This window comes from Mauremys mutica, chromosome 23 (genome assembly GCF_020497125.1).
Source record: "Mauremys mutica isolate MM-2020 ecotype Southern chromosome 23, ASM2049712v1, whole genome shotgun sequence".
Classification (NCBI taxonomy): Eukaryota; Metazoa; Chordata; order Testudines; family Geoemydidae; genus Mauremys; species Mauremys mutica.
In genome coordinates this window covers 9,770,129-9,794,371 of record NC_059094.1, presented here as the reverse complement: position 1 = coordinate 9,794,371, position 24,243 = coordinate 9,770,129, and the positions used below count along the sequence as shown (strand labels likewise).

The following is a 24,243-nucleotide window of genomic DNA, read 5'->3' as shown; positions in this document are numbered from 1 at the left end:
TTAAGTACATTGCTACCCCATCCAGCATACACAACAGCAATTAGAAAACTGTCTTTCATGTGAGTTGCCCCTTGGAAGTTACACAATATATTTAGTTACATTGCTCTGACCCGTTTCTCATTCATTATTTTAAATTTTACTTTTAAAACATTCACCCAGACAGGACAGGAAAAGTAAAGTCTAGAATCTTAATGGTCCGTCAAGGCCTGTCCACATCAATGGACTTGTAGATAGAACCACGTTTAAATGGGATTGCTGTTAGCAACATTATAAATTGTTCCTCTGACCACGGGGGGAGAAATTCCTCATACATACATCAAGACCTAGGCAAGCAAAACTGTGCTAATGGCTAGGTAGAGAGCATGAGCCTACGATAGTTTCATACTACTACTCATCCTCTCCACCTCCCAAAAAACCCTCCCTGTCCAGAGTGCTCAAGGTCACCGTGCCAGAAGCCTGGTAGCGCTACATTGGTGTATAGAAAACGCATAGCAAAAGACTCTGTCGCCATGTTTTTCCCTGTGATCTACAGCCACCTTACCCATTCCATGTTGAGGCGTTGAGATGTTTGAGTGGTGATTGACGGTGATTTTTTAAAGAACATATTTACTGAAAGTAGTTTCGTGTGAGTTTAAGACAGTTAAATGAGTAGCAAAACAGAGAGAAGAGCAGGAACCAAAATGCAAAGGATAATTTTACTTAAAAGACCAATTTTTTTTTTATTGTACATTGGAGAAGAGTCTTTCCCCTGTGCCATCTTGTTTAAAGTTTATAAATTACAATTCTCCAAGAAGTATTAAGAGTTCATTTCGAGACCAAAGGAATAAAACTGTTGCAGTTCTAATTTTCACCATGAATAAAAGCTACCACGATGCTCCTCCAATACTCATTGTGTACAGGAAATGCCACAGTCCCCCTGTACTTTGAGTCAGAGACCTGGGTGGAAGAGGGGCCATCCCTTCACTACTGTAGGTTCCAGGTGCAGCGTAGGAGTCTGGTGCCCGCTGGCTTGTCGTGTAGAGACAATGCCTCTGCAATGAGGCTATAACATGGCTGGAATCTCTGAAGAGACAGTGTCCAAAGGCTGCCAGTGAGAGTCCATCAAGGCATCATAGAGTTCTTCACTCTGTTCCATAAACTGTTTGTTTGCTTCTGTCACGTCCATCTGAGGCATTGGATCTAAAAGAGGAAAGAAACAAGGCATCAATAGGTCACATACAAATTGTGCTTACAAATAACTAACATGAATTGTATTGAAACAAATGCAGAGGTTCACTATACATTCCTGGCACTTGCAAGAGAACTTTCAACCTGAGCATCTGAAAATGTTTCACAGTCATAGACTTTAATGACAGAAGGAACCATCATGATCATTTATTCTGACCTCCTGCACATCACAGACCACAGAACCTCACCCACCCACTCCTGTAATAGACCCGTAACTTCTGGCTGAGTTACTGAAGTCCTCAAATCTTGATTTAAAGATAAAATTACAGAGAATCCACCATTTACTCTACTGCAAACCAGAAAGTGACCCATGCCCCATGCTGCTGCTGAAGGCAAAAAAACCCCTAGGGTCTCTGTCAATCTGACCACGGGAAAATTCCTTCCTGACCCAAAATATGATGATCAGTTAGACCCTGAGCATGTGGGTGAGACCCACCAGCCAGAAACCTGCAAAAGAATTCTCTGAACCCTCCCATCTAGTGTCCCATCTCTGGCCACTGGAGGTATTTGCTAATAGCTGTTGTGGATGGACCATATTCCATTGCAGGTAACCTCATTATACCATCCCCTCCATAAACAGGTCTTGAAACAAGTCAGTTTTTTGTCCCCCACTACTTTCCTTTGAAGGCTGTTCCAGAACTTCACTCTTCTGATGGTTAGAAGCGTTAGTCTACTTTCAAGCCTACACTTGCTGATGGCCAGTTTATATCCATTTGTTCTTGTGCCAACACTGACCCTAAACTTGAATAACCTGTCTCCCTCCCTGCTGTTTATCTCGCTCATGTATTTAGAGAGAACAACCATATCTCCCCTCAGCCTTTGCTTTGTTAGGCTGAACAAGCCAAATCCTCAAATCTCCTCTTGTAAGGTAGGTTTATCCATTCCTCTGACCAGCCAAGTAGCCCTTCTCTGCACATGTTCCAGTATGAATTCATGAGACACCAGAATTGCACACAGCATTCCAGAAGAGGTCTCACAGGGGCCTTGTATAATGGTAATAACACTTCCCTGTCTCTACTGGAAATACCTCACCTGATGCATCCTAGGATTGCAGTAGCCTTTTTTCATGGCTGCATCACATTGGTGGCTCATAGTCACCCTGTGATCAGCTAATACACCTAAGTCTTTCTCTGAGGAACTCCACTAGTAACCTCCCTGCAGTCTGAAAGTTCACCTTTCAGCATGACGCATTGTAGTCTCCCCTTTAACCAGTTCCTTACTCATCACCTTTTGATTCTTGGATTAATCCCCATCTTCTCCAATTTAACTAATAATTTACCATGTGGAATTGTATCAAATTCTTTACTGAAATCCAGATAGAATAGATCTATTGCATTTCCTTTGTCTAGAAAACCAGTTATCCTCTCAAAGAAAGAGATCTGGCTGGTCTGGCACAATCTACCTTTTGTTAAACCATGTGGTATTTTTTCCATTTACCACATACCTCTATGTCCTCAACTACTCTCTCTTGCTAAATTTGTTCTAAGACCTTGCATAAAACTGCAGTCAAACTAATGGGCCTGTAGTTTCTGGATCACTTCCCCCCACCCCCTTTCTTAAATATAGATACCATATTTGCAACTCTCCAGTCACAGGGCATGACACCCAAGTTTAGAGTCATTAAAAATCCTTGCTATTGGGCCTGCAATTTAATGTGCCAGTTCCTTTTATGATTATTGGATGGAGATTATCCAGGTCCCCCAGTTTGGTCCCATTAAGCTGTTTGAATTTAGCTTCCACCTCAGATTTCTACTTCCATATCCTCATTCCCATTAGTCACCCTGCCACTGTTCCCAAGCTCCTCATTAATCTTATTAAAAACTGAGCCAAAGTATTCATTTAGGTGTTGGGCCAGACCTAGATTATCTTTAACCTCTCCCCCAGCTGCAGTGTTCCCACTTCTCTCCTTGTTTTCTTTTTTATTTATATGACTAACGGACCTTTTACTATTGGTTTTAATTTCCTTTGCAAGGTCCAGCTCCGACTGGCTTTTGGCAGTTCTCACTTTTTCCACTACACTGTCTGACCTCCAAGAGGTAGCGTTCCTTGCTGATCCATCCCCTTCTTCCATTCCTTGTAGGCTTTCTGCTTTCTCTTAATAACCTGCTTGAGATGCTTGTTCAGTCAGTTTAGTCAGCAACCCCTCCCTACAAATTTTTCCCCTTGCTTGGGATGCAGGCTCTAGATAGTTTCTGCAACTTTGACAAAGTAATTCCAAGCCTCTTCCACATTGAGATTCTTGGAGTTCTTCAGTCCAGTTCACTTCCCTAATTCATTCCTTTAAGTTTGTCCTTTTGAAATCAAGAACCCTAGTTGCAGACTTATTTTTGTTTATCCTTCCATTTAGATTAAACTGAATTGTTTCATGATAAAGGCTCCGATTTAATCATGGGTATTTTTAGTAAAAGTCATGGCCAAGTCACGGGAAAGAAACAAAAAACCACAGCCCGTGACCTGTCCATGATTTATACCATACATTCTCCTGATTGAATCTTGGGGGGGAGGGGAGGGACATTGCAGGAGGAGGGGAGCCTGTGGCACCAGCAGCCGGGGGCCCGGAAAGAGTGTGTGTGTCCTGGGCTTCCGCTGCCCCTGGGACTGCTGCTCAGGCGGCCCTTGGGACCAGCTGCCTCGGCCGCTGCTCAGGCGGTCCCCAGGGCCAGCTGCCTAGTGCTGCCAGAGCAGCGGCAGGTGTGGCTGGCCCTGGGGCCAGGGCTGCTCCAGCAGTGACTGGTACGGCTGGCTGCAGAACCGTTCCAGCAGTGGTTGGTGTGGCTGTCCCCAGGGCCAGCTGCTCAGCGGCTCTGGGGTCAGCCACACTGGCCACTGTAGAAGTCAGAGAGGTCTCAGGAAGTCATGGAATCTGTGACTTCTGCCACCTCCGTGACAAACACGGAACCCTGTTCATGATCACTCAAACTAATGTTGTCGTCTACAACCTGTTCTTCTATGAGGGCCTCACTGCTTACCAAAACTAAAGCTAAAATGGCATCACTTCTTGTTGGTTTGTGACTATTTAGTAAAGAAATCTGTCAGTTATCACATCCAGGAATATCTGGGCCCTGTGATTATTAGTAGTACTTGTCCTCCAATTTATAGCTGGGAAATTAAAGTCTCCTAAAAATCACACAATTCCCAGTAGTATTTATTTCATTAAATTCATCGTGAACCGAGCAAGTGGCACAATGCCCCTGTGAGGTAGGTCTGAACAGGATCCCTATTTTACATTTGGAGAAAATGTTTGTAAAGCACTTTGAAACTGAACAGCAAAGCGTGATGTGCTGACATTCTATTACTACAAAAAATGTAAACTTTGAAGAGACCTGTGAGGCTGAGTTAGCCGTGTACTTGGACTGGCAAAAAACAAATTAAAAAATCCCAGAAATATTTCCACTCTAAAAAACCCAACCAACTGGATTTAATATTCCCCTGTCACATATGCAACCCAAAGATTACATTATCAGGTTAGCACAAGCACCAGCAAAGTGCATGAGTCAGAGTATGAAGTGAAATTGACTGGTCCATTGAAATGGAAAAGAAGAAAAAAAACAGACCATAGAAGTGTAAAAATTCGATTGTAATAATGCTGCATTTTAATCAGATCAGACATGAATAGATCATGTGAGGAATATTTAAAATTATTATTAGATAATATATTTTTGGGTTTTGTATAAAATTCAACATCTAAATACAGGGCAAGTTTAGTCAGCAAGAAAAAAACCCTCAACAGAGGTACTCTAATTGGTGCTTTGCTGTATCAATATCAGAGGAGAGGAATTATCTGATATTATGAAATATTTTTAGAAACAAAGAGGGCTTTCCAGTTAAGTGATGTCATACTCATATAGACCCTTGTAAAGGATCTGGCTGCTTGACTTTTTTTTTTTTTAATGTATACATTTAAAAGAGTGAGACATCCTATAAGTTGCATACTCAGCTCATGACTATTAGAGTGAACAACACACAAAAATTGTTGCTGCTTCCTGATTAAATATAAAAGAACAGTGATACCCTGAACAAACAGAATACACAACTGTGATGGTTTTATAACAGAGAAGATTTATTAAAGGAAGGACAACATCTTTTGATCTGCACATGATTTAAGTTCATATTTTCAAGGGTGGAAGAGTATAAGCACTATTCCATACAATCCTCTCAGTGCTAGCGAAGACAATTAGTCTGTGCCCTGGCGAGGCTCAAGACTGGAACAGTAAGTTTGGAATAAGGGTGCAGAGAAAGGGACTTCTTAGGGAAGTCTGCACAGTACCTGTCCACACTACCAATCTGAAACTTTCATGAACCCCAAATTCATTCAAAAATACAGATGTGAAATGCCAATCCATGAAAACTCTGTATCAATATAATGAAAACAGCCAGTTGCAACGCAGATTTAAAATAAAGACACGTACCTTCCAATGCATCCTCACCAACTTCTTCATATGTCTGCAAGGGCAACAAAAATAGCTTCAGGGGAACAAATATATAACTGCGTCTGAAAACATCACCTGCTTATTACTGCTGCCACCACTAGGACGTTCACACAGGGGCTGATTAAAGCAGAATCCTTAGTACCCAAGCCCTGGGGTCCAACCCTAGCAGGCTCGGAGATTCTGTGTAGGTCTAAAAGATGCAGCCCTTCCTGGAATCCCTGCAGTCCTGCACACAGAGGCCTTGCTCCTGGCACACACCATACACCAGGGCTTGTGGTGGGATCCTTGAAAGGCAGCTTTATGGCTGTCATCCACAATGCCTATACCAGAGGTATCCTTCCCCCAGCCACAACTGGGGCTTCAAGTGTCCCTTTATACAGCTCTGACTCCTTTACCCAGTGTAAAGGTAAAGCAGCAGACCACAATACCAGTCAGCTGTTTGCTAGGTGGCTTTGCTTCCTTATGTGGCAAGAAGATCAAGGACCCAGGAAAACAGGTGTCCCTCTCCTGTTTGTAAAATGCTTTGGGATCTTTTGTGATGAGAGATTATTGAAATATAAAAAATTAGTGCCACGGCCCTACCTGCATGGTGCTCTGTGTGTATCCATACTGGGGATAGCTGTAGCTATAACTCCCTGTGTTCTGGTCATATCCCCACTGGGCATAGTAGTTCTGATATTGTTGGTAATACTGGTTATAATTATAGTTGTACATCTGATTGTACTCCACCGTCTTCACACGGTTACTTTAAAAAAATAAAAAGAAAGACATTACGAACAATGAAGATTTAAGGAAAAAAACAGACGAGTGACATAATTTGATCTACAACATCTTCCAATACTGTGGACCACAGGTGCACCTTTTGTTGGTGATGTTTTGTTTGTTTGTTTTTCCATCCTCAGACATTTGTAGGAGGGACTGGTTGGCTTTCCATCCCCACTCCTGCCCCCACTATTATTTTAATTATTAGAACACTTTGCTTTCTTACTACTGGATTCATGTAGCACAATTTTAGAGAGTAGGAGAGGGAATAGCTGAGGATTGTGAGCATCAGGTCTGGAATACCTAGTCACTGGAACCCAGGATTCAAATCCCCACAGGGAGGATTCATCCCTTCATCCAGCTGATGAAGTAGAGATACACTGAGTACTGTGTAGCGTACGGAAGGGTTTAGGGGGTGGTTCTGGGTTTTAAAAACAGGGGCTCCTTTTTCTGTATGTGGGTGCTGAAGACCCCTAAGAGTTTTGCAAAAGAATAGTAGCATACCCTGGTCTGTGACAAAACTTCCCCTCACTACTAATATGCAGCAGGCTGTGTGATGGTTGCCCCGTTCCTCTCAGAGGTGGGTGCAGTTCTGTGCTGTGATATGCATACTGTTTATGAAGTACTTTGGGTTGAGAAGGGCCATAGAAATGAAAAATTTTAGTTTTCAAATGGTCTGTGAATATGCCAAATTCTCTTTGCTTTCCATACAATGGCAATGCTTTCAGGGTACAGGTTCCTGATTAATATGGTTTGAAATAAACAAGGGGGGTAGAAAGGAGAGAGGACAAATATCCCTTAAAAATGAAAACATTATTTCACATATGAAAATATCCTTAATTAAGAAATTAAAGAGTGCTAGAATAAAGAGCAAACAAAATCTTAACATTACAGGACAACCCTGTTCCCACTCAAGAGTTTTGGGGACATTGAAAAATTGACTGGGGAGCAATTATTTATTATTTGTTTTACAATAATGCCAAGGAGCCTTAATCATGGACCAGGATTCCATTGTGCTAAGTGCTGTACAAAGATTGTCCCTACCCCAAAGAGTTTAATATCTATTGAACATTGCTATGGGATTACCAAAGAGACCACACTTTGGTTACCTACAAGTCAAATGAGCAAGGTTAGACCATGTCCTATTTTAATGTAAAGAGACATTGCCAGGTCAAAAGAATGTATTTAAAAAAGAAAGAAACCTGAATTTCTTACTGAAGTACATGATTAAAACAGAGTTTTGAAAATGTAACGTTTAGTCTTGGTTTAATTTTTGCACTTCACTCCAGGCTGGACAAAGAAATGAGGCTGGTCATTTTTTGATCAGATTAATCTTTATTTCCAATGTTTCTGGTGAATGTCATTTTTGGGGCGGGGGAGTCCATATGCTAGTATAATGTGGCTATCTGAGACAATTATGGGCATTCCCTTGTTTGTTTTGTGATTTTATGGTGTGGGATAGGCACTGAAAGCACTGGATGGGTGCCTAAATAGAAAATAATAAATTTTGGCTTGGTAGATCTGTAGGGGAATGTTTAAATCCAAACCACAAACTTTTCAAAGAGTAAAAATACTAGATCTCCCTATTCATATTAAGTTTAAGACATATTCTTCTGAAATGCAGACTATACATTTTACGCCTAAACTTCCTGACAGTGTCCTCCTATGTGTAGATATGCAGCAAAAATCAAACAGGTATGAAAAGCTCAGTTCTCTTTATTGTATACGATTTTCACCACTATAAGACATAGCAATAAAAAAGTCAAACAGTCCAAATCAATGTTTAATGAACTTCAATACAGTAACTCCAGGTTCAACATTCACATAATTCATTTTAACTGAAATTGATCTTTACATTTGATTTTAAAAACAGATTTTGAAAATTATTTACAAAATCAGAAAGTCTTATGCAATTTAAACTACAGAGATTTTGCTCTGTTATCAGCTGCTAAATATGAATATGAACTGTGAACAGGAAAGATAATTATTACAAAACACTCATCTGCTCCCATACTTACGCTTTTGGTATGGCCACACTCAAGCGTACAGGTTTAGAGCCCAATCCCACAGCCCCTTGGCACTCTGTCAGGGCTCTTTTCTGTTCCAGCTCGTCCGTGAATTTCACAAACCCATAACCTCTGCAGAAAGACATGGAATGGTTAGTATCACACTAAAGCAAAAGACTTTCCATTTTCAGATGTTTAAGACAAACCGACATGGGTTTAGGAATACTGTAGAACTAATAAAACATGGACTTGGGAGAATACTTTGCTAGTGAAATGTCAACACAAAAGTGAAAGCCTTTCCATGGTTTTTTTTAGTAGGGATTAAATGATTCCCTATTCCAGTGACTTTCTATTATTTGCAGTGTTTTCAAAGGCATCAGAACAATAATATACATCTTGTACCAGTGAATTTTTGGGGACCTTTGTGCAACTGGCATGAGATGTGTTGGAGCTAAAAGCGTGGATGGGGTGTGGTGCAAGTGAGAAGATGAAAGGTAGGCACCACTCAAAGTTCTTAGGCACCTGTATAGACACTGGAAGAAGAACCAGGCTTTTGATTTGTGTGACCTCAAGCTATGGAGATGAAGGGAAGAGGGAGAAGAAAGAATCAGACCAGAAGTTTCTTCCCCATCTGGCAGCAGTACAGGAAAGGGGGAATCAAAGCCAGGCTGTACAGCTTTTCAGTCAGTGCAGAGCTAATAAGCAGCCAGAGGCATCACTTGTGTCTAAAGCTGGCCCCAGTGTGATGCAAAGAGTTTGCTTGTCTACAGGGTGGATTAAGACAGACTTCGCAGTCAAAGCTCATCTACACTCAGGAACATTTCTACGAAGTTTCTTGTTGTTGCTAACACCTGCGCTGCTCTGCCAGCATTAGCCGCACTGGACATATTAATTATATGTGCTCTGGGCAGCTTCACTTGAACAACAATGGCATGCAGCCAGCTGTCCTTCAACACAAGGCCTTCCAATGTCACTAACACCAGTAAAGCTGAACCAGAATTGGCAACAGCAGAAAACGTTTAGAACATTTTCCTAGCATAGAAAAGGCTTTTGAGTGGGATCTAGAGGCTGTCGTGAGTAAGAGGTAATTCAGCAGCACACGACTGAGTAGTACCAGCTTGCAGGGGTGGGCTGCGCTGCCTCTCTGGACATGGCAGAAAGATCAAGGCCTTAGGAGTGAGAGGAAAAGAGAGTCTATCCAGGCGGAGAGAGGATGTTGGAAGGGAAAGAAAGCCTGGGCTAGTTAATTAAGCCAGAGCAAACACCTCTGCAGACACAGTTATAACCCGTTTTCAACAGGTATCAGTTTAGTTTGCTCCCGCAATGGTACAGGGGCAAACTAAACCAATGTAAGTCACGTTTAAAATTGATGTAAGTGTACGCACAAAAAGCTGCACTGATCAACTAAATCAGTTAAAAAAAAAAATCACATCTTTAATATAAAACCACTGCAATTCTGGGTGTTGTTCAGGCCTTCTTGGAGAAGGACGGGGAGGGGGCTTACAGCTTAAAAGAATCTGACCAGAGCACTCTTCCCCAGACATAAAAACAGGACACTCACCTTGCCCCAATGACATGTTCTGTTTTTAAATTTGACTGCTGAGCAAAGAGCCCTTTTATTGAGAAGATACAACAGAAAGGAAAATGGTGCATTTAGGATGCCTATTTAATCATATCAAGAGGGCAGACTTCAGATTTCTAGTTTTGATTGGGTCATTTCCAGAATCCGAAAATGAGGGTTAAGCTACAGCATATTTAAACTGTGAATCACAGTTTTGTTTGGTATCTGGCTTCTATAGCATCTAAAACATCCAAAACCATCAGAATCAGGGCAGATTTTCAAAAGTATCTACAGAATTTAGGAGCCCAATTCACACCGAAAGTCAAAGGGGACTGGTGTTCATATATCACTTAGTGCTTTTGAAAATCTCCTAACAGGCAATAAAACATTTTTAATAAAAATACACAGAGATCTAATACAGAGTAGCAAAAGTATGGTATTGTGAATAGCAGAAAACAGACATACTGAATGTTTAATAAAATATAGACAATTCAGTCTTGTGATCTGGTTTGTTAAGTCCTAAGCAAAACTAATACAACTACTCCTTTTCCCTCACTGCCTTTGGAAAGAGGCAAAGTCTACGAGGTTACAGATGGCCTATTTTCTCCAAAAGATCTCACAACATATGAAGCAAGAGAGACAGGTATAAGGAAAACTTACTTGGAAACTCCAGTCTGGTCCAAAACAACTTTGCCACCTCTACATGACGGATAAACTTTAACAAAAAACTCATATAACATGCCATCATCCACATCGGGGGTCAGATCTCCCACAAAGAGTGAGTATTCTGGACTAAAGGAGTCAATAAAGAGTACATTTTATGAATAGCGATAAAACAAATAGTGTGATATGAACAAGAACAGAAAGCTATCCAACACATCTGATTGTTAAGTGGCATGAGTTAAAGGTACTATGGAGATACCAATATTATTTTTAAAAGCCTTTATCTATGTTACTGGTAATTTACATAATAAACATTAAAACAAATTTCCACTGCTTATGCTGCTTGTATTTTCCTTCTCAGTTGAAGCAGCAAAACCAAATGGCTCCTCCATTTCACTTTTTCCGCATACCCTAGTTCATGGCAGTGTCTTTGTGTTTCCAACACTGCAAGAGACCATTTATACCCTCAAAGAAATAAAAAGAAAATTCAGTGAATATAGGTTTAATTTCTCTTCATATTCGGTATTATAAAACCATTTTTTGAAAACAGATTTGTGGTTTAATTCCTTCAAAATAACATTTGGCACATGTATTGCTTTAGATTTTCAAACCACCATTACCCACTTTTGGGTAATAGCTCATTTGTAGATTTGCTAGTTTCCAATGTACTGACCTTTAATTGTAATCTATCAATTATAGGCGCTGATGCTGCAAACGTTTAAGCACACGTGTAGTGCAACTGAAGTCAGTAAGACTACTTGTGTTTAAAGTTAAGTACATATATCCGTGCTTGGAGGACGGGGGCCATGTTTTGACTCTTGGAATTCTTAAACAATATGGCACAACATAAATTCCTGGAGATAAAAGACACCTTTTCTTTCCCTCCCATCCTTCCACATGGATGGATGTACGGTTTGGAAAAAGTACAATTTAAAAATTCTTTACAAGTTAGAAAGCTTACAAGTGCTTAAAGCATAGGACAGAGTGAAGAGAGCAAGTTCTTCCGACTGCCACAGACTTATTGCATGTCCTTGGGCAAGTCACTTAATCTCTTTGTAATTCAGGCTACCCATCTGTAACATAAGGCTAATACCTAACACATGGGGGCAACTGCAAGAATTAATCACACAATTGTTGTTATATGGCTGGAACCTCCACTCTGACCCCATCTGCCAGCTTTGACCCTCACCTCTGAGTCCCTCCTCAAAATGTACTTCTTCAAAGAGGCTTATGAATCAGTCTAAAAATAAAAATGTAACCCCTAAGATACAAATATCACTCACCTAAGCAACCATATTGTTGTCAACCTTGTACATATGTACCTCAAACCCTCCCTGTGCTGTTCTCAACTTCAGTTGTGTGAACTCTTCTGGGCAGGCATTCTGTCTTTATTTTACAAAGTGCCAGGCACATTTATGACATTATATAAACAATACATACATATTTTTATTATGTGAAGCACCTTGAGATGCATGGACGTTTCTAAGGCAATGCACTGTATTTAATTACACTTTAAAGCAGTCTAGTTTATTAGTTATTGGCTTGTTGCCTGGCATTGTCCACCCCAAATGGCAATTAAGATTTAAATTGTATGCTTCTAGTTAAAATTCCCCTACTTTATATTGCTAGGAGCTGATCCGGTCCAGCAATATTGAATGTATGGATCGCACTCTCTGAATACTCTTTTGCAAGGGAGCTCACAAACAAACAAGGACAACGTTTGAATACTAAACACTCACCTGTTATCAGGCTGTTTTCCATACGTTGCGTAGTTCAGTTTAAATCGCTTTGACTGCAACAAGGATAAACAGAAACTGACAATATGTAAAACCATGTGGGTTCACTTTAGAACATTTTTATAATCATAATTAGAAAAAATAAAAGTGAGTTATAATAGGCTAATTTTAAACCATTTTCTTAATAATGGCAAGTGTTAAATGCTTAACACTGGCAGGTCTGCAGGCTAACGCATTAGAGGGCAAGTCCTTAGACAGTGTAAACTGACTTCAATGGAGCTGTGACAATTTACACCAGCTGAGGATCTACCCCCAGGTCTTGCCTGCCCACCTCACGAGATTCTGGCTGCCTTTACTACAAAAGTATTCTAAAAGGCTAGCAGAAGACTGGGAGACACACCAGGGTCTTCCATTTTCACATCTCCAGAGAGAAGAGAAAACAAAAGTACCAACAATCACCATTGAATGAGACCTTCCACGTTTTGGTGTTTTCAAATAAAACACAGAATACAAATTTAGAGAATTGTAACTTACAGGAATGCTAACCAAGTAGAATCTGACACTCTGGAAACCAAATCCTCAATCATAACAACATTTCTAGATACTTTACATTACTGATACTTTACTCTGTATTTTAGATTGCTTGTGTAGTTTTGATGTGCATTTCCTGTGTAGCTGGACTTGAGTAACTTTTGTTGCTAAAGATCAAGAATGATGTGAGGCTTGAACTTCATGCTTCTCTTGGCAAACCAAAGTTACTCAAAACTCAGTGAAATCTCAGCTCCATTTCAACCCACATAGATATAATCTGTGCAAAGTAATCAGCTAGTATTTAGCTGGTAACAGGTTACATAGGGTAGCATGGCGGGTAGGAATATGTAGCCTGCTTTTTCTTTCCTGTTGCCTGGTTTTTCATCTGTCAGCCTTGACAACATTGCAAAGGATCAGAAATTCACAAATGCAAATATCTGCTGCTACCCAAGTTTTATCCATCCATTCACCCTGAAAAAGGTATATGTCTTAAAAATTAATGAAACCCTTCCAGAGACTTTGCTATAAAGAATGTTAGTAATTTCATACTGATAAGATTCTAAAGAAAACAAGAACTCACAATTTGCTGTTTATTCTGCTTATCTCAATTCCTAATTATTGTGGGATCCTTTTTCTCCATCCCTCCCATTCCCGCTCCTCTACTAATTAATTTGGTTTACTTACTGGTGTGGCACCAGGAAGTGGTTTTCCATTGATTTTGTGTAAACACTTCTCTGCAGTAGCCAGATCTGCAAATTCTACAAAGCAGTAGCCTGCTGGAATTCTGAATACAGGGGGAAGGGAGAGAGAGAGTTAGTTTTAAGATTACAAAATTTAGAATTCATCTGGGCAAAAGTGCAATACTTATGATTCTCTGAAGGATGCAGAGAGGGTGAGGAATTTCCTATAATCACCATTTTAAAATGAGAACATTTTCAAAATGTCAACTTCAGCTTGCATAGAGGAGCGACTAAGCAGCAAATGATCTCCAATGAAGTGACAGCCCAGAAGGCCATGTCAGCTGTATACTCCAGTTACAGAGCCAGCAAGGTGGAGGGGGAAGGGAGAAATAATAAATTTAGTACAAACCCCACAAAAATCAATCATAATTATTTTTCTCCCCATGTTTGTACTTATTCATTTAATAAAACACCAATTTCCTGATGCTCACTTTGTAATATGCTAACACCCTGTTAAACAGAAAGATCTGAGACTATATTCCTGTCTCTTTAAACAAAAGCCAATGACTGTTTTGTTTCTGAAAGAGACATGGCAAGGATTTGTGAACTTGTTAAAACTTCCTAAACAAACAGAAAAAAAAACAAATACAAACTTCCCTACTAGAGTCTAACAGTTTTAAATGTTGGATTTAAATTACTTGCAAGCAAAGCTATGTAAGACCGAGACTTTATTTTAATCTGCATCCACTAGTCTCATTCTAATCTTTATAAGGGAGATCAAAAGAGCCAAGCAAGACTGTGGCTAAACTATAAGTATTTTCTTTATATTTCCCACCTTTGCTAACACTGGCACAGCTGATCACTAGCATTTTAACCACCCTATCCCATTAGGCCTTCATCCTTTACTGTGTAGTATGCCGGTGGGCTGGATTGCGGTGCCTGCCTGGCACCCACTATCTTCGGCGGTGCTCTATTTGGGCACAGATAGGGCAAATGCAATACAGGACTGGTGCCTAACCCTATTCAAATACCAGCCTCTTCCACGGTTCTCACCAGCGTAGCTGCATTGTTGGTAGCAATGGTGGGAAATGTAAAGGAGAACAATGCTAGCATAAACAAGGCCACGATGAGGCCTGTGGTTTGTAAAGGGATAATCTCAATGCAAGAATATATTATTAAAATGAACTGATAGTAAACATAAATGATTACCCTGTCAATCTATTTCGGATGATTTTTACACTCAGAACAAGTTCTCCCATGGTGGCAAAGGCTCTTGAAACGAAGTTCTCATCCATGTATGGCTCCAGCTATAAAGAGAAGGTTGAAGTTAGTTTGGGGAGTTGGGGGGATTACACACACATCAGCGTCACCCGTACCAGTTAAACCTCCTGGAGAAGCACTTTCCCTATACACTTAAAAAAGGCAGTAAGACCTGTTTAGAAGGGTCAGCATCACCGACAGCATGGGCCAAAACCCCACACCCATAAACCAGCAAGTGTGCACAGAGCCAGTCTCAACAAGCTGGTCTGCAAAACGGAACCATTGGGGAACTGAGGGATGAAGGATTTAGGGACACAGAGGCCTTTCAGAGAAGGAACAACCACGGGGAAGAGGTATTTAGGCATAAACCTTGCACAGGATGAAGCGCTGAATGGGGGGGTTAGAGGGATGACAGCATATTCAAGGAGGGTAAGAAGTGACACTATCTGTAGATGTAATGGGGTAGAGAGTAGCACTATCTGTGGGGGTGGCACTGTATTTGTGTGGAAGGTAGGGGTGAGACTATCTGTAGCGTTAAGGGGCACATATTGGGGAGACCATGGGTGGCACTGTATCTGTCGGGGTCGGAGATGTAGAGGTTGTACTGTATGTGGGGGATGTATAGGCTGCAGGATGAGGTTGGGGTGGCACTGAGCCTGTGGCGGCTACAGGGGTGGCAGCATAGGGGTGTACTGGGCAGGGCTGGCATTCTGTCTGGGGTGGGGATATAGAGGTAGGGGTGGCACTGCAGGTGTGGGGTGATACATGGTAGCAGCATGAGGGTGTAACAAGCAGGGCTGGCACTGTGTCTGTGGGGGCAATGGGGCAGGGCTGGCACCGTGTCTGTGGGGGCAATGGGGCAGGGCTGGCACCGTGTCTGTGGGGCAATGGGGCAGGGCTGGCACCGTGTCTGTGGGGGGCTACATGGGCGACAGCATGAGGATGTAATGGGCAGGGCTGGAGCTGTGTCTGTAGGGGATATAGAGGTAGGAGCTGGCGCTGTGTCAGCAATGGGGCAGGGCTGACGCTGTGTCTGTAATTAAATATAGAGGTGGGGGTGGCCCTGTGTCTGGCGCAATGGAGCAGGGCTGGCGCTGTATCTGTGGGGGCTACTTGGGTGGCAGCATGAGGGTGTAACAGGCAGGACTGTCACTGGGTCTGTGGCAGCAATGGGGCAGGATGCCGCTCGTAGGGGAGGGGAGGCTGGCACTGTCTGTGAGCTAGCAGGGTAGGGATGGCATGGCACATGTGGGGGATATAGAGATAGGGGGTGGCACTGCAGGTGTGGGGGGTTTAAGGGCTGGCACTGTGTCTGTGGGGCAATGGGACAGGGCTGGTGCTGTGTCCGTGGGGCAATGGGACAGGGCCGGACCCGTGTCTGTGGGGGACACAGAGGTGGGGGTTGGCGCTGCGGCAATGGGGCAGGACTGGACCCGTGTCTGTGGGGGACACAGAGGTGGGGGTTGGCGCTGCGGCAATGGGGCAGGACTGGACCCGTGTCTGTGGGGCACACAGAGGTCGGGGGTGGCGCTGCGGCAATGGGGCAGGGCTGGACCCGTGTCTGTGGGGGACACAGAGGTGGGGGTGGCACTGGGCAATGGGGCAGGGCTGGACCCATGTCTGTGGGGCACACAGAGGTCGGGGGTGGCGCTGCGGCAATGGGGCAGGGCTGGACCCGTGTCTGTGGGGGACACAGAGGTGGGGGTGGCGCTGCGGCAATGGGGCAAGGCTGGACTCGTGTCTGTGGGGCAATGGGGCAGGGCTGGACCCGTGTCTGTGGGGCACACAGAGGTGGGGGTGGGCAGGGTCCGCACGCAGGGGAGGGGAGGGGAGCTCGCAGGGTGGGGGTGGCACGGCGCGCGGGGACCCGGGGCTGGCAGGGCAGCGCGCGGGGTGATGGACACGGCGCGAGTGGCCGTGGCGCGGCCCGCGCGTGGGGCCCGAACCCCCTCCCGGTCCCACCCCCGGCCCCACCCGAGCCCCGCCCCCGGCGGCCCCGCGCCGCAGCCCGGCCGCCCCGCACTCACGTCCCCCATCCACAGGCTGGCGGCCATGCTGCTCCCGCAGGCCCCGGGCGGGCTCGGCGGGCCGCGGCTCCGGCTGCCCGCTCGGCCCCGCCGCCGCTTCCGCCGGCGCCGCCTCACGGTGTCTCCGGAGCCCGCTCCGGCCGCCGCGCTTCCCCGCCGCCTCCTCCTGCGGGGCCCGGCCGGGCAGAGAGCGGAGCCGCCGGCGGGCAGGGCCCCGAGCCGCCCACAGCGGGCCCTGCCGGCGGGAGGAGCAACGGCAGCGCGGGGGGGCCGGGGCAGGTGCGGGGGGAGCTTGGGGGAGCTGGCGCGGGGGGCAGGGACAGGAGGAGCTGGGGTAGGGTGGGGCGGGGGGAGCTGGCGGTGTGGGTAGGGTGGGGCCGGGGCAGGGACAGGAGGAGTTGGGGTAGGGGGGAGCTGGCGGTGTGGGTAGGGTGGGGCGGGGTAGGGACAGGAGGAGCTGGGGTAGGATGAGGCAGGAGGAGCTGGCGGTGTGGGTAGGGTGGGGCAGGGGGAGCTGGCAGTGTGAGTAGGGTGGGGCGGGGACAGGGACAGGAGGAGTTGGGGTAGGGTGGGGCAGGAGGAGCTGGCGGTGTGGGTAGGGACAGGAGGAGTTGGGGTAGGGTGGGGCGGGGGGAGCTGGCGGTGTGGGTGGGATGGGGCGGGGGTAGGGGCAGGAGGAGCTGGGGTAGGGTGGGGCAGGGGGAGCTGGCGGTGTGGGTAGGGTGGGGCGGGGGCAGGGACAGGAGGAGTTGGGGTAGGGGGGAGCTGGCGGTGTGGGTAGGGTGGGGCAGGGGCAGGGGCAGGGACAGGAGGAGTTGGGGTAGGGCGGAGCAGGCGGTGTGGGTAGGGTGGGGCGAGGGTAGGGACCGGAGGAGCTGGGGTAGGATGAGGCAGGAGGAGCTGGCGGTGTGGGTAGGGTGGGGCAGGAGGAGCTGGTAGGGTGGGGCGGGGGCAGGGACAGGAGGAGCTGGGGTAGGGTGGTGAAGGAGGAGCTGGCAGTGTGGGTAGGATGGGGTGGGGGTAGGGACAGGAGGAGCTGGGGTAGGGTGGGGCAGGGGGAGCTGGCAGTGTGGGTAGGGTGGGGCAGGGGCAGGGACAGGAGGAGTTGGGGTAGGGGGGAGCTGGCGGTGTGGGTAGGGTGGGGCGGGGGCAGGGGGAGCTGGGGTAGCTTGGGGGATGGGGCAGGAGGAGCTGGCGGTGTGGGTAGGATGGGGCGGGGGCAGGGACAGGAGGAGCTGGGGTAGCTTGGGGGATGGGGCAGGAGGAGCTGGCGGTGTGGGTGGGGTGGGGTGGGATGGGGTGGGGGGAGCTGGCGGTGTGGGTAGGGGCAGGAGGAGCTGGGGTAGGGTGGGGCAGGGGGAGCTGGCAGTGTGGGTGGGGTGGGGTGGGGGCAGGGACAGGAGGAGCTGGGGTAGGGTGGGGCAGGGGGAGCTGGCGGTGTGGGTAGGGTGGGGCGGGGGTAGGGACAGGAGGAGCTGGGGTAGGATGAGGCAGGAGGAGCTGGCGGTGTGGGTAGGGTGGGGCAGGGGGAGCTGCCAGTGTGAGTAGGGTGGGGCGGGGGAAGGGACAGGAGGAGCTGGGGTAGGGTGGGGCAGGGGGAGCTGGCAGTGTGGGTAGGGTGGGGCAGGGGCAGGGACAGGAGGAGTTGGGGGAGGCGCTAGTGGTGGGACTAGGATGGGGTGTAGGAGCTGGGATAAGACGGGCAGGTGCAGGAGGTAGGATGGGGTGGAGCCAGAAGGAGCTGGGGTAGGGGAAGCTTGGGGGATGGGGCAGAGGGTGGGACGGGGACAGGAGGAGCTGGGATAGGATGTGGGGGTAGGAGGGGCTGGGAGAGTAGATGGGGTGGGACGGGGGGGCCCCGGGGCAGAGTGTGGGATAGTGGGGCCAGGGGAGCAGTGGCTGTGTGGCAGGGATTAACACTAGAAATCAGGCTAGGCCAGCCAGGAGCATGGGGCAGATAGAGCAGAGAGGTGAGAGGATGTCAAGAGCGAGAGTAAAAATGAGGGCAGAGTGAGCAGAGGCACTAGGACTTCGCTGGGGAAGGAGCAGAACTAGCTGAGGCAGAGAGAATAGGGAGCGGGGGGGAATAGCAGGGAGTGTGACAGGAGGGGTTGAGGTTTATTTTTTAAAGTTAATTAAATAATAAGCTGGCAGGCGGCCTGCCTGGCCTGGGAAAGGAATATGCAACCTGTGGCTTCTAGGCACTACTTTGAATCCAGACCAGAGTGATATTCACATTGTTGCCAACTCCTCTCACTGTATCTGGTGTTTTTCTTAAAGCCCCAGCTCCTGGATTCACAAGGTTACTGCGAATCTCCACTTTCATTTAAAAAAGAAAAAGTTTCTAGCCCTCATGAAGATTGTGCAGAAAAGCTTGAACAAGACATGACCAAGTGCAGCCTAAAGGCTCCGAAACCAGAAGGCAAATAAAATGAATGTATTTAATATTTTTTAAAAATTCTCATGAATTTTGAACGCTTTCAAGCATTCAACACTCATGGGACAGGCCCTCCAAAATAATGAGATATAAAACAATGAATTGTTTTATTTATTTATTTATTTCTCTTGGGGTAATGCATAGGAGCCTCTGTCACGGACCAATATTCACAATGCTAGGTGTGGCGTAAACATAACAAAGACAGTGCACACCCCAAAGGGCTTGCAAGCTAATGATACTTTCACAGGTGATTTTTTTTCCTTCTTTTTTTTGAGCCTTTAGACTTTGCCCGGCTCACATTTACAAGCTTTTCTTGCAAAAGCTGGCAATACTCCAGGACAGTGGGAGTTACTGAAATTGGCCAAGTTTGAAGGCTTTTGAGAGGCCTGTTTGGCAATGTTCCCTCTAATTTTTTACATCCATGTGTGGAATGAATGTTGTTATGTGCACCAATATGGAAGTGATGTGTGGCGGAGTCGGGCCGAGGGGTTTGGAGTGTGGGAGGGGGCTCAGAGCTGGGGCAGAGAGTTGAGGTGCAGGGGGTGAGGGCTCTGGAGTGGGGCCAGAGATCGGGGGTTTGGGGTGCGGGAGGGGGGGTGAGGGCTCTGGGGTGAGGCCAGGGATGAGGATTTTGCGGTGCAGGCTGCCCCGGGACTGTGGCGGGGAGAAAGGACTCCCCCCAGCCCTCTCTCGCTGCAGCAGCCTGGGGCCGGGGGAGAGGTACCTCTCCCTGGTGACACGGCTGCACAGCTTAGAGGGAATTTAGCTGTTTGTTTGGAGTGAGTTTCTGGGTCTCAGACCAGTTCCTACTGGGGCCAGCATCTGCTTTACAAAATCACCGTCATGCTAGGCACAAATTAACCCACCCCTTGTTGGTATGCCCAGCAGAAAGGTCAAAGGTTGAATGGGCAACAGAGGCTGAATTCTCTAGGGGTGGGTCCTACTAAGTCAAAGATGAGGCACATTGGTGGGATTATGTGTGTGTGTGCACTCCAGTTTCTGCTGCCTGTGCTGTATGTGTTCTGTGGCTGCCGAAGCAATTCAGTCGCCAAGACCCTCAGTTCGTCACCTCTTACCAGTGCTGGATTGGTGACAGCATGGTCTCTGCCTCTTCTCCAGTTTGTACCTCCACAGGTCAGGTTCTTGCCAGCAAATGTCTTCACCACATTGATTTCCTGAGGGATATGAGACAGCTGGCCATTATGGTCTCAGGTATAGACAATAGCAGCACTGAGATAGCTTTAATGACAAAATTCCCAGAGGATTTTGGGTGGTTGTAATCTTGTTGTTGTTTTGTTTTGTGGTAGCACCGAACAGCCCTAGTCATAGACCAGGATCTCCTTGTGCCAGGTGCTGTACAAATAGAGAACAAAAGGACTCTCCTTCCCTTGAAGATCTTACAGTGTAAAGTCCTGGCTCCCTCTAGTAGCTGTCTGAATATAGTACATGCAACATGCTCACAGTTAAAGGAATTCTTTTTTAATGGAGGCCTGTGTTTTTGGGGCTGAAGGATCAGTGTTTGGTCTCTTTTGTCTGTATGAGGCCAAGGTGTGTGAGTTTTTTTTAATGGTTTTCCTTCTGCATGTGTGGTTGTGTGTGTGTCTGTAGATAAGAAACGTAGGTGTATTTAAAAAATTTCAGTGTGCAGTTGTGCACCTCTGGGTGTTGTGAACTACAGTGCTGATGAAGGAGTCAGACTGGCAACCCTGGAGACTCAAGTCCCATCTTTATGCACAAAACAGACACAGTATGGGCAACATGAATGCCAGCTTTGTCCATGCTGTCCCCCAGGGCTCTGCTCTGGAGGGGCCCTCTCTACGAGTGAGAGGGGAGTTCACTCCTTAGGCTCATCACTGAGATTGCTAACAAGGGGGCCATTTGGTGCCAGCAATGTGGGTTGTTTTGTGATGTGGGACCCAATTCAGCCCAGATGAAACCAGATGCATTGGAGTCAATGGGAGATAAGCCTGCTTACACCAGAACCATATGAGGCCCCTCATCTCTCTGTATGCTTTGTAAATTCCTTATCTACAATGGACAGACAGGTACGCAGTATTAGCTGTAATAGATCAAACCTCTGAACCCTCTTTCTGTGTAATACAAGCCACAGACTGATAGCAGGAGAGAGGAAGAGGTTCCAGTTCTGTTTCCAGAGAGTAAGTGTTGCTAGATCTCTCCCATTCAGAATAAAGCAGAACTACATGGACATCAATAATCCTAGCTGAGGGTTTGTTGCCAGCTCTGCTCCTGCCAGAACAAGAGAGGGCAGCACAAGCTTGTGTAACTAACAAATGAGGTTGGATGTCTTCATAACCTAATGTGAACAAACCTCGGGAAACGTTTTTGTGAGTGAATTTTTTTAAAAGGTGCTGAAAAGCGATGGGTTTAAACATTTACTTAACCGTTTCTCTGGAGCATCGGCAATCTAGACAACAGCATGGTGGTGGTGCATGAAACCTGCTAGGGACAGAAAGTAACTGTCCGGTCTGGTTTCCCTTGCAAGTTAAAACTTAATAAATTTCCAGCCCCACTTGAGTTAGCAGGATTTTGCAGTGGGCTAAAGAAATTCCATAAGCTCTGAGTTAGGCAAGACCTGGCCCTATAACATCAGACTGCAGTATTGCCATCCCCAAGTGTTCAAAAATCATGAGTCAGCCCTCTAAAAATTACTATTTTGTCTTAAAAAAGAAATTAAAAAATTCATTCTGCGTTCTTCTCATTTGCTTTCTGGTTTTTGAATTTTTTATGGTGCATATGGATCACGTTTTCCAGCTTTTCTCCTCAACCATGAGGACCAGAAACTTTTGTTGTTTTTAAATGAAAGCTGAGATTCTCATGTATTCACAAGACTCCAGGAACTGGGACTTTAATAAAAGCTGCATATAGTGGAAGATGATAAAATCATGATTGTTTGCAAGACTGGTACTGTCGAGAATATGGCCTCCTATTTAGTAATTTTTTTAAATTTCATGGTGTAAATTTAGTGCTTAAGAATGGTGCTGTTTTGATAGCCGTGGGGTCTGATGTCCTCTAAGAACATAAGAACGGCCATACTGGGTTAGACCAAAGGTACATATAGCCCAGTGTCCTGCCTTCTGACAGTGGCCAATGCCACGTGCTTCAGAGGGAATGAGCAGAACAGATAATCATCGAGTGGTCCGTCCCCTGTTGTCCACTCCCAGCTGCTGGCAACAGAACAGATACAGCATGGAGAGCAAAAGGCAAGCTTCCCCCACACTCTTCTCCTTGATTATCTCAGCTGGAGAAACCACCATCCCTGGAAGTAAAAAGGAAGTTAATCTTAATAATAATATTTAGTTATAATCTAGTGCTTTTCATCCATAAATCTCCAAGGTCGTTACAGTGCTCACTTTACAGATGGAGAACCCTAGCCCAGAGAGGTAATGTAATTTGCCCAGCATCATCAATCAGTGAGTCAGGGGCAGAACTGGGAACAGATGTTCTGATTCCTGGTGTTATGATCTGCTGAACCACACTGCCTCCTCAAGACCTGCTCAAATTGGTGGCTCTGCTGAGACTGCTAGTCAAGGAGTTGTGGGGGTGATACCTGCAGACGGGCAGCGCACGGAGACACCCTTCCCCCCAGAAGGCACTGCCAAACATGCCGGCTGCTTCCGGGAGCGGTGTGGGGCCAGGGCAGGCAGGGAGCCTGCCTTAGCCCCACTGCGTCACTGCCTGAGGTAAGCGGCACCCAACTGGAGCCTGTACCCCAACCCCCCAGCCCTGAGCCCCCTCCCACACCCCAACCCCCTCATGCGTCCCAATCTCCTGTCCCAGGCTCAGCCTGGAGCCTGCCACCCTGCACCCCAACCTGCTGCCCAAGCCCTGAGCCCCCTCCTGGAACCAGCACCCTGCACCCCCTCCTGCATTCAAACTCCCTCCCAGAGCCCGCACTCTGAACCCCCTCCTGCACCCCAACCCCCCGGCCCCAGCCCTGAGCCCCCTCCCACACCCCAACCCCCTCATGCACCCCAATCTCCTGCCCCAGCCCTAAGCCCCCTCCTGCACCCAAACGCCCTCTCAGAGCCTGCACCCTGAACCCCCTCCTGCACCCCAACCCCCTGCCCCAGGCTTAGCCTGGAGCCCGCACCCCAACCTGCTGCCCAAGCCCTGAGCCCCCTCCTGGAACCTGCACCCGCTCCTGCATTCAAACTCCCTCCCAGAGCCCGCACTCTGAACCCCCTCCTGCACCCCAACCCCCTGCCCCAGGCTCAGCCTGGAACCCCTCCCATACTCCGAACAGCCTCGGCCACAGCCTGCAGCACCCCAACCCTCTGTCCCAGCCCGGTGAAAGTGAGCGAGGGTAGGGGAGAGCGAGCAACAGTGGGAGAGGGGGATGGAGTGAGCATAGGCGGCAGGTTTGTATAATTTTTGGTGGGGCCCAAAATGGTGGTGCCCCCCCGCTCCCGCCCTGTAAGCCGATATAAAATGAAGCTACAACGCGTCAGTGCCACAAGATTACAAGGGTCAATTAAAAGTGGAAAGTCAGAAGCAGCACTTGCCTACTTCAATATACAGTATTATATTTTGTTGCATCTGTTGTGATGAAGTGGGAATGTCCTTAATATTTTCTCTGAATACTGTGTGGGTGCCTCAGTTTCCCCTGCAAGATGCCAACTGAAGGTGTTGGGGACAAAGAGATCAGGTGGCCTCCTTGTCCAGAAGAGAGACAGAGGCCAGAGGAGGGAGTGTCAGTTTGGAGCTGGCTGGGGAAATTGGGAGAGACCCAGAACTTGGTTCTGGGCTCCCCACCCCCCAAGATGGACCTGACAGAGGGGTTCTGTTTTCTGTACCAACAAGCTCTGTTTAAACTGTGTTCCCGTCATCTAATAAACCTTCTGTTTTACTGTCTGGCTGAGAGTCACATCTGACTGCAGAGTTGGGGTGCAGCGACCTCTGGTT

General features: G+C 46.8%; 1 protein-coding gene across 2 annotated transcripts; it reads right to left on the bottom strand.

The window, feature by feature from the left end:
• Nucleotides 1-308: 308 nt before the first annotated feature.
• LOC123355561 (tRNA selenocysteine 1 associated protein 1) lies at nucleotides 309-17,039 on the bottom strand. 2 transcript variants are annotated; one of them, XM_044998172.1, is made up of 9 exons: nucleotides 16,884-17,039; nucleotides 14,806-14,903; nucleotides 13,601-13,700; nucleotides 12,389-12,444; nucleotides 10,647-10,778; nucleotides 8,438-8,557; nucleotides 6,240-6,402; nucleotides 5,637-5,670; nucleotides 309-1,179 (listed from the first exon to the last, which is right to left on the bottom strand). In XM_044998172.1, the coding sequence occupies exons 1-9, from the start codon at nucleotides 16,908-16,910 to the stop codon at nucleotides 1,043-1,045; spliced, it is 867 nt and encodes a 288-aa protein (XP_044854107.1). In that variant the 5' UTR covers nucleotides 16,911-17,039; the 3' UTR covers nucleotides 309-1,042. The 2 variants fall into 2 exon arrangements, with proteins under 2 accessions (XP_044854107.1, XP_044854108.1); XM_044998173.1 differs by having other exon boundaries at nucleotides 380-1,179; nucleotides 12,389-12,441.
• Nucleotides 17,040-24,243: the final 7,204 nt, after the last annotated feature.